Below are 10,192 nucleotides of genomic sequence, written 5' to 3'. Positions count from 1 at the left end.
AGGGCATTTCAGAAATGTCCCAGAGCTGTGGAAATTCTGCAGCCACTTCTCAGAAAACCATGAGAGAATTATTCTGACATATGTTTCCATCTCCTGGTTTTTGCATTTTCCCCTCTTGTGTTTCTTTTTCTTTGACCTAGAACAAACTTCTCTATGCTTACAATTCTCACTATTCCAAAGAAATTTCACTTGTGTGTTGGAGCTTCCCCATGCAGGGGAATGCAGTGACCCCAATTAAATTCCAGTCTCCTTCCAGCAGTGTCCTGTGCAGCCCTGCAGAGGTTTAGTGTTAAATGATGCCTTGGGGAGGGTCATTTTCCTGGGCTGGCCAGGAAGACACGAACCAGGTGCTGTGGGATTGTGGCCTTGGCACATCAAAGGGGGAGCAGCACCTCAGCAAAGCACAGAGAACTCCAAAAACATCCCAGAGCTCTTTATTTTTTTCTGGACAAACAATTTTATTTTCGGTAATGCGTCTATACACTGTACATTCAGTCACTGTGGTATATAAGCATAGCTATTTTCATACATAATCTCATAAAGTCCTTTATTTTACAATATTATCTGCATCGGGGGGAGGGGATGTGGAAAAGGGGGTGGAAAAGGACTATCAAGGTACACAGCGAAATAGATAAATATGCCAAGCTTTTTTCTTATTTTTTTTTAAATCAGGCATTTATAAACAAGAAAGCATACATTACTTACATAAAAATAGTTCTAGAATAGTAGAGTAAGTCATAATATTGTCATTAGCAGCAGCATAGGAGAGACCAGGATAACAAAAATGTGCTGAAATGCTATTGGCTATTATAAATGTAAAGATTTATTTTTCTTCAATTGAAAAAATGTCATTTCTGTGAGTTCTTTCGATTTAAAAAAACAAAACAAAACCAAAAAAACAAAACAACAACCAAGCCAACAAAAAACTTCTCTCTAAAACACATGGACTGCTGAGAGGGCAGAATGGAACAAAAATCAACCTTTTGGTAATAAAATACTTTACAGTGAAAATAAGGACAAATAAAATGCAAATGATGGAGAAAGGTTATAACCCACATTGAAAACTTGCAAAAAGATTTTGTTTTGTTTTTTCCTAACAGACAGCAAAGGTTCTTCTCAGTTAAAAACACAACTCATAAAACAAGACAACTACCAGGTAAGAAAGAGTTTTGAAAAAGTAAACACCATATACACTTATAATACAACAGTGTAAAATGAAAAAAAGTATTTACATGTTGAATTTACTTTTAATGTTTTTTTACATTGGCTAGTTCTGTTTGAAAAGCAGAATATTATGTATAGAGTTAGCTGCTCCATAGATATGAATGTTATTGCTGTTGTTTTTTTTTTTTCCCTTCGTTAAGTCTTCGTTCAGTAATAGAAACAAGGAGTAATTAAACTGAATATACAAGTAGTAATATATTTGTAGGTACAGGGAGAGTCAACAGCCTGTATGAAACACCTCTTCTCCCTTGGAACTTCTTAAAGGAAACTAAAGCACAGAGGATGGGGGAGATGGAGGGGCAGCCCCTCTCCCTGGGAATGCAGCAGGGAGTGGGGGCTGAAGGAAGGAATTCCATGGGACCAGGCTCACACAGCTTTACTGAGGTGTTGCAGACACAGGAATGACCCCAGAGCTCCCTGGCCTTGAGCACCTTCACACAGGGGGGCTGCTCTGCAGACCCACCCTGGTGAGAATCGGCCTCTGGGGCTGGGACAGACACACTTCTAATTACTCTGAATTAGAACTAAATTATACACTCTGCAGAAATAACTGATCTATTCTGCAGAAAGAACAATCTGATTGTTAAACATGGTTAGGAAATGCCCAGTAGTTTAAGCCAGACTCCTGTGAGCCCCTCCTGGGCAGTGGCTGCTGCTGGAGAATGTTTGTTCCTGCTCTTCTTGCACCTTATTTATCTTAGAGCTTTTAAACCTTAATTGAGAGAAATGGCCTTTCACTCCCAAGGACCAAATTCTAGGCAGTCTTGGGGCAAGTTCACCTGCAGGTATTGCCCTGCATGGAGTGACTGTGATGTGGGGCAGAGAGGAAAGCCCCAGCTGTAATTCTGGTTTGGAGATTCTTTGCTGCCCCTGTGACCCTTTACCTGTGCAGCACAGGTGAGGCTGCTTGGTGGTGATTGACTATTTACTGTTCTGGTTTTTTCCTTTGAAAATCCTGCAGATTTCCCTCCTTCAGGAGCGGGGGAGCCTCATGCCCAGTGAGTGACTGCGTTTCCTTGAACACAAAAAGGAAAATTCATGGTGTGCTCAGGTGAGTGGCTTTTCCTGGGAAAAACCAGCTGGACTTGGACATGTTGCCATTTTTTCTTGGGTATAAAGGGAGAGAAGCTATCAAAGATCAGGGGGAAAAACCCAAACAAGCAAAATTTCCAAAGCCAGGCTTCCATGAGCCGCCACAGGAGCGGGGTCTGTTCTCTGTGTGGTTCCCAACACGGCAGTAAAGCAGAGCATGAGAGACTTGAAATGCACAAAAGTGATCAGCTACAGCTACAGTTGTTTAGTTTCCCTTGAAGAAATAAGTGGATAATACAGATCTGGAAATCATAAGGCTGAGAACATTTTTCTGCATACTGCATAACAAAAGAACCCCTTTACATAAGACAGTAATAATGCCCATTAATGACTATATGGCAGAGTTTAATCCATGCATATGATTTAATAATCGCAGAAAAAAACATACAAAGAAAATAAAACCCCACATTAAAAAAAAAACAAAACAACAACCTGCTCAAGCATAATCAAAATTCCTTTTGCATTGCACTTTAGAAGGAGATCTGCACCTAGAGCCAGTCTCCAGCATCCCAAACACACAAGGGCCAACCCCTGTATCCACAGACAGGTTCAGGTCATTGACTTGGTGTGACTGTTTCTTGCTCCCAACAGTTTTACATTGTCCCAGTAATTCCACTCCTTTCATATTTCTTCTTTTTTGTACCTAAAACATATATATGAACTTCTCTGTTAATGCTCACAGTTGTTATCATGGTTATTATAATGGTTTCAAGCAAACAGCTCTTGTTTAAAAAAAAAAAAACAAAACTCTCTCTAATGTGTATGGTAAGTAAATACCATAATTTTAGGATTGGAAGCCGCTTTCTGTCTACTGGGAAATAATTTTGAAGCTTACATAGTTTGCATCAATGTCCAAAAGCAAATAAAGATTACTGGAAATATGTTTCTTCTTTTAGAATAACTTCTGGGTATGATGATGCATAGGGGGTTCTCTTTTTTTTTTCCCTTTTTTTTTTTTTTTTTTTTTTATTCTTTTAAGGTAAAAAAAGTGTCAGCATTGCCTAGAGAAGATGCTGAGAGGAAAAATGAGCTGGAAGGCACATCTGCAGCCCCAGATCACATTTTCACTTGCTTGAGTGTGTCAGAGGTGAGTGTTTATGGGTGAAAATTAACTTTTCTCATGATCAGTAAAGCACCAGCTTTATTTGTTAAGCACTTTTGGGAGCATCTCTGCTGCTCCTCAGCTCGGGTCAGATACACAGCCACGAAACCAGGTTCTAACTGAACCAGCAGCACAGGGGGAATTCCTGCTCTGGGGATTCTGGGCCTGCTGCATCCTCCTTTGCTTACATGGATGCTGATGGGAGGTGTCAGTGGTGGCAGACTGGGTTCATGGTTTGCACAGCTCTTAGGGCACAATCTCAAATGCTCGACATGTACATTTTAGAAATAGGGAATAAAATGCAGAGTAAGATTCTGACAAAGTGCAGGTTTAAAAAAAAAACAACAACATATAAAAAGCCTCAGCACTACCCCCAAGGCAGTGATGGTTTGCTGCATTGTATCCCGGGGCTGCGGCTTGGATCCCAAAATTAAAGTAATTTCTCTTTTTAAAAACAAAAAAGTTTTTTAAAAAAAAGATGTAGGCTTATTCACAGCAGCAAAAAGGTTGGTTTTCTGTTCTGTAGTATCCGACACTGCGACGTTGGACTCTCCTTGGGCACAGAAATCCTGACTGACAGTTCAGAATGGAAGCAGGGAAATACTGAATTCATGGTAAGATGGTGCAACAAGATGAGTTTTCCAGAAAACTGAAAGCTGAAGATTTCAGAATGACAGATGTCTCTGCTTTGTTCCTCTACCAACTCATCATCCATTTCCTTCCTTTCTTCCTTTTTTCTCTTTCTTTTCCCAAGGTTGAAGTGCTCCTGGGTGAAGTCTCTGAACACAGGGGGGTCTGTGGGGCCGGGCTGGGGCTCTCAATCCAACCCCTTCTCCTCCCCTCACCCCCTGCACACTCCTGCAGCTTCCCTTCTTCCTGTGTCCAGGGCGGGAAATGGACATAATTCATTCTAAGGAAAAAAAAAATCAACTTGGAAAAGCACTCTGAACTTCTCCTACACCCACGTGACGGGATGGAACCGCAATGGCTTCCGAGATGGCTGGAAAACTGCTCCTGACATGGCATCATCACCACAGAGGGGCTTCTGCACAAAGAATCCCAAAGCCTATAAAGTCATTAAAAATTGTGCATCGAAGGTTTGTTTTTTGTCTTTTTTTTTGTTTTGCTTTTAAAGGTTCATTATAAAAATCTTGTTAATTTTTTTTTTTTTTTAATACCAAGTCTGTGTAATGAATTATTTTAAATAGCTTATAAGAAAAGTTGGTTTGTTTTTAAATTCCAAAATGTTCCAACAGGCAGGAGAACACAAAGCCACTGCCGTGCTCGCCTTGGACTCCGGGTTTAGCTGGACCACGCTGCTTTGCTTGGAGTTTGCCAGTAGAAAATTTGCTGTGGACTTAAAAGTATTTTGTTTACAAACACTTTGTGTTTTCTAGGCACAGTAAGATGTTGTGCTATATGGATTGGGAAAAAAAAGAGGCGGAATTCAGTGCTTCTGTTCTAGAGAGTAACAACATTTGCCTTCCAACTACTGAGAATCCATATTCCTAAAGTGTGTGCCAGGACACCACTACTCACACGTGCACTCCCAGTCCCACTCTCTCCCTCCCTGTGCTGGAGGACAAAGGGTCAGTTCTCCATGGGGCTCGAGGTGCTCTCACTGCTGGGCTGGCTGCTGGCTTTAGGCCACAGTTGTTCCTGAAGTTCCTTGACCACCTTCTCCAGGTGCTCCCGGGCCTCCCGCTCGTGCAGGAGATCGGCGCGGAGCTGCTCCCGGTCGGCCTCCGCGTGCTGCAGCTTCACCTGCAGGTCCTCGATCTGTGGGGACAGGACAGACATGGGTGTAGGACATGGGGTAGGATGGAGCCTGTACCTCTCCACAGACCTTGCACAGAGTCAGGGAAGCAATAAAATGTGTACCCAGGCATGGGATTATCAAGATTGAGGCAAGGAAGGAATTCCCTGTTCCTTTTTTCCATACACTACTGCAGTACAGTGCCTGCTTATCTTTGAAACCTAAATATGGCCAGTGACTCCAGCTCCAGAAAGGAAGGTGAAAACCAGAAGAGTTAAGAAATAGTTCAAGAATTCCTTAATGCCACGGAACTCTGGTCACTTCTTCAAGCATGGCTGTTATTTCTTCAGGCAGTGGCAGCAGCTCAGCAAAGCAAACCCCAGGTGTTGGCACAGGGGATTCACTTTCAGCTCTTTCACAATGATTTTTAATGGAAGGGACCAGAAAGGGCCTCAGCTGCAGATGGGCCAGGCCTGTCCCAGCTATGGATTAAAGCCCTGCAGTGTCCCCACTTTGCTCACAGCAGGACCTGCAGCTGCCCTTGGCCTCCCTGATCTCTCTGTTTGGTACTTTCTGACAACAAAGGCAGAGAAAACTCCCAGGACTGGAGGGTGCAAGTACCAGAGAACAGCACCCTTGGAAAAAGGAGATTTCGGCAGTGAGATGGCCATTTAACAAGGAAAGGAAACCTCCAATGGTTTGGGCTAAAATGCAGGTATACCTCCCCCATCCATGTTTAGATTTCAGGGTAAGAAAAAAGAAGGCATAAACCACAGCTACTCAATGAGTATTAAGCATTAATACTTTAAGCCTACACAGAGACATTTCCACCCTGACTCTGTTGTCTTCTCCCTCCTGGCCTGATGCTATTTCTGTCAGACTGAGCCTGTCTAGAGAACCGTGGTTTCCTCAAAAATAATGTGTGACCAACTTCCTGTTGCACCTCAGCTGTAGCTACAAGGATGTATAAAGCTTTATCTTAAAATTTCTCACAAGTTAAGAACTTAAAGTTATAATGACATCCTAAAAAATTCAGCCTTGGGAGTGAGTTCTCACAGGAGCTTTGTGTTACCAGCTGTGCCAGCCCCAAAACAGGAGCTGCCACGTGCCCTTTGCCCAAGGACAGCTCTGGGGAACTCAGGAGTGGCTGTGACAGGCGGCTGCTGCAGGGGACACTGCCAACCTGCCAGGCCTGGCCTCAGAGAAGAGGAGTAATTGGCTACTTGAGTTCTTTTTGAGGTGATTTTTAGCCTTTAAGCTTAGGAAACCTCATCTGTTCCTTCCCAAGGAGGGAATGCATTAGGAGATTGAAAATCCCCAGTGACCGTCAGGACACACCTGAGCCCCCCAGCCCAGCCCTGCCCGTGTTCACCTGCCCTGGTGCTGCTCCCCAGGGCCCAGGGGGAACGCCCAGCACAGCAGCCCCAGGGCGGCTCTGTTTAGTCTGGACACCCCTTATCACCCCTTATCAGTGAGACATCCTGTGATGCTGGGAGGAAGCCCCACATCATTTCCTGCTCCTGGCCAGACGTGTCTCAGCGGGCACAGGCGGCCACTCCCCTTCCTCTTATCAGAGCCCTGGAGAGTGTGAGCTTTGCTTCTGCTCTTCCCCTGCACCCTTAAAGCCACCACGCCAGGGACCTGCAGCTCCCACTTCAGGCCTGGCAACACCTCCAGGAGCACCTATGTCTCACAACTCCTGGAATTCCCTCTGCCAGGACCTTTTCAGGGCTGTGTTAAACTATGTGAAGTATTTGAAGTACATATAAATATACACATACTGAAGTATGTTAAACAGTAGCTTTTGAGGGCTGTGTTTGAGGGCTCCCTTTAACACAGGAGGCCCCCCACACCTCTGTGGCAGGTGCACGGAATGCGTTTAAATTCAGGCCCCATTTTTTGGAGCCCTGGCTGGCCCCTGCCCTCTGTTGATGCCTCTCCCAGCCAGGCTTCCAGCTCAGGAGCAGGGCTGGGAGCAGTGCCTGGCAGAGGATGCAGAGGCAGGGGGAGGGAGCTGCTCCAGCCCCTGCTGGGTCTCACCTGTGCTGAGTACTTGGCCCGGAGCCTGCCGGCCTCGCAGCCCTTGTCACACACGCGGATCTGCCGGGCCTGCTCCAGCTCCCTCTTCAGCCGGATCCGGGACTCGTTGGCTTCCTTCATCTTCTTCTCGTTCTCGGCTCGCAGACGCTCGATCTCTTTCCGCAGGTTGCGCTTGGCTTCTGTTGCTTCCCTCAGCTTCTCTTTCTTGGCCACTCTCAAGAACTCCAGCTCCTGGGACACAGAAGCAGGTAAGGAGTGAGTGCAAGGAAGCAGAGCTGCAAGGGAAGCCATCCAAACCACATTCCCACCTCCTGCTGGTTGTGACCAAGGCAGCCCATGGCTAAACCCCACTCTGAACTTTGTACAAGCCCTTCGCCTTTAAATCCTGTGGAGTTCCTGCACTCCAGCTACCCTGAAGCCCAGCATAACAAAAAGCTCGGTGCTACAGCCCCATTTTGCTTTGTCAAGCAGAATAGCTGCGACCATCTGGGCCTGAATAAAGATGAACTGCAGTTGGAGAGAGCTCCAGCACCAGCTCCACGTTCCAAACCACTCGACTGCAGTGCCTGGGCTGGAGCTGAAGGCTCTGAAGATGCACAACGTGGAAAGTGCAGTTTGAGTGTCCTTTGTGTACGGCAAAGCTCGACAGGACAGTTCTCTACTTCCTGCAGAAATCAGTTCCATTTTATCAAGCCCCAAAAAATCCACTTAATGGAAGGACAAAGCACAAACTGTTTTTTTCCTGGCTCTGGGGTGCTGTAGGTGACTGGGGTGAGCGCCAAGACGCCTGACAACCAGCCCATGGGCTGCTCTGTCACAAAAGCTGGAAAACTCCAGGCTAAAACCTGAAGGTGAATTGAAACCACACTTTGCTCTGGGAGCTGCCACTCCCCCTGTCCAGGCTGGGAGCTGCTGCCTTGGAATCTCAAATCCACGAGGGAGCCATTAATTGAGGTGATAATGATAAGGCACCTCAAAGTACAAAGGAAGAAACTCTTAAGTTGTTCAAATACACGTTCACAGCAAGCACAGAGATGTGGCTCACGTTTCCTAAATGGTTAAATTAGAAACTAAAGATCTATTTTTTGCCCCAGAAGCAGCATTTCCTCCCTGTCCGAGTCAAACCCTCCAGCCCTGGTTGCTGTGAAGTAACACTGCAGGGTCATGGGAAATTCACTCTCTTGACAATCTCACTTCCCAGCCAGGCCATTGTTAGCTTGGCCATGCCTCTGGAAATACACACACAGCCCCTGGAAGTACAGAGAGCCTCTGGAAGTACAAACACAGCCCCTGGAAGTACAAACACAGCCTCTGAAGTATACACACACACACACACACAAGCTTTCTGTGTGTGGAACTGGGAATCCACACCTTCCCAAATGGAAAACAATGGTTGGACACCAGAGTCCCTCTGCCTCCGACACAGGGCTTGATTTAACACTCAACTGCTTCATGTAATTCCTGCCTTAAGTACACACTTTTTAGGTATTACTCATAAATGTTTACTTTAAATACATAAAATAAAACACAGATTTACTGCAATACAAAGGAATTCAGCAATTTGCTCAGGGTAACTAAAAACAAGGAGAACCAATGCTGGTTTTGTGTGTCCCATACTCGATGAAACCAGGCCCTTGTTTACTCCATCCCATGGATTCCAGCCCCAGCTTGGGAACAGCTCCACACAAAACATTCAAAGACAACACACAAATCTTCTACGTTGGCTCCATCTTCTATTTCTCTGCACTTTTTTTACCCCAGCTCAAACAAAAGCCAGTTCACCCATCACTGTGCTCAGTCCTGATCTGCAGCCCTGTCTGACCACTGATACAACTGATGGATCCAGGAAGTCCAGAAGTAAGGAGCTGCCTCCCTGACTGAAGCTCAGCAGGCCAGTGGGATGCCTGACAAAGCCCTTACTTCAGCTGTGGCCATGTCCCAGGAACACCCTCCCTCACAAAGCTTTTAAAACTCCAGCTAAAGCCTCCAGAAATGTTTCCTGTTCAGTGAAATGAAAACAAAATAAACTCTGCTGGACGAGAAGATTTTTTCAGTAATGAAAAGATGTTGATTTTGGTAACCATGGATTTATAACCCAAGGAAAAACAGGTGGCAAGCTTAAAATGTAGGACTGGTTCCTGCGCTTTGGTTTCCCGGCTGGATTTACAAACAGAGCCCCAGCAAAGGCTGTTGCTATTTGGGAAAAATGAGGCAATTCCTTTTTCAGAGCTCCCTGCTGGGCTGTACCTGGCAGGGCAGGGCAGGGCAGCCTTACCTGGTGCAGGCTGCGCTTGGCCTGCAGGGCCGCGTTCAGCTTCTCCTCCTGCTTCACCCTCATCTTCACCACCTCGTGCAGGAACTTCTCTTTGGCTTCTTTTGTGTCCAGGCCACTGTCCAGGGCCTGTCTGAGGTGCTCCAGCTCAGCCTCCAGCCCGCTGCTGTGGGAGTCGGGGTGTGCGGCCACCTCGTAGGAGCTGTTCACAGGGGCTGGGGGCTGCATCCCAGGGGAGCTCATGTCCTTGGCAGAGCTGGAGGAGGTGAAGGATGGGGAGGAGAGCGAGGATAAGGAGGAGGTGACTGGAAAACAGAAACATTAAAAATTAATTTGAAAATGTCAAAAATTAGTACATAATTATATACAACGCATATGTATTTTATATATTTACATAGGTCAAAATGTGCTGAGGCCCTTCTGTACAGAGACACTTGATAATCAATTTAAAAAAGGAAAGAAAATTAAAAAACTACTCATTTTATACTTTGATACTTGAAATATGATGAAAATGCAACCTTGACTTAAGGGACTGACTTGCAATTCGTTTGAATTGTGACTGTGCAACTCATGTCACAAAGGTACCATTGAGGCACTGGGCTTCCAGAATTCCATTTCAATCCCATGGAAGCTGCACAGGAACTCCTGCAGAAAACCCAGCCCACCTAAACCGAAACAAAGGCAGACACAAGTGTCACTTACATTC

At 45.6% G+C, this 10,192-nt stretch overlaps 1 protein-coding gene across 1 annotated transcript in view; it reads right to left on the bottom strand.

Annotated features, from left to right (window-relative positions):
* Positions 1-433: 433 nt before the first annotated feature.
* Positions 434-10,192, bottom strand: part of SKI (SKI proto-oncogene) — a 102,369-nt gene continuing 92,610 nt past the window's right edge. Inside the window, exons 5-8 of the mRNA XM_017743979.1 lie at positions 10,072-10,151; positions 9,490-9,795; positions 7,215-7,445; positions 434-5,197 (exon numbers count right to left, since the gene is read on the bottom strand). Coding sequence (XP_017599468.1) covers positions 5,009-5,197; positions 7,215-7,445; positions 9,490-9,795; positions 10,072-10,151 — 806 coding nt within the window. The 3' untranslated portion in view covers positions 434-5,008. The remainder of the gene's footprint in view (positions 5,198-7,214; positions 7,446-9,489; positions 9,796-10,071; positions 10,152-10,192) is intronic.

Source organism: Corvus brachyrhynchos, unplaced genomic scaffold (assembly GCF_000691975.1).
Source record: "Corvus brachyrhynchos isolate BGI_N302 unplaced genomic scaffold, ASM69197v1 scaffold68, whole genome shotgun sequence".
NCBI lineage: Eukaryota > Metazoa > Chordata > Aves > Passeriformes > Corvidae > Corvus > Corvus brachyrhynchos.
The sequence above is the reverse complement of the archived record's forward strand: the minus strand, read 5'-3'. Positions and strand labels throughout refer to the sequence as shown.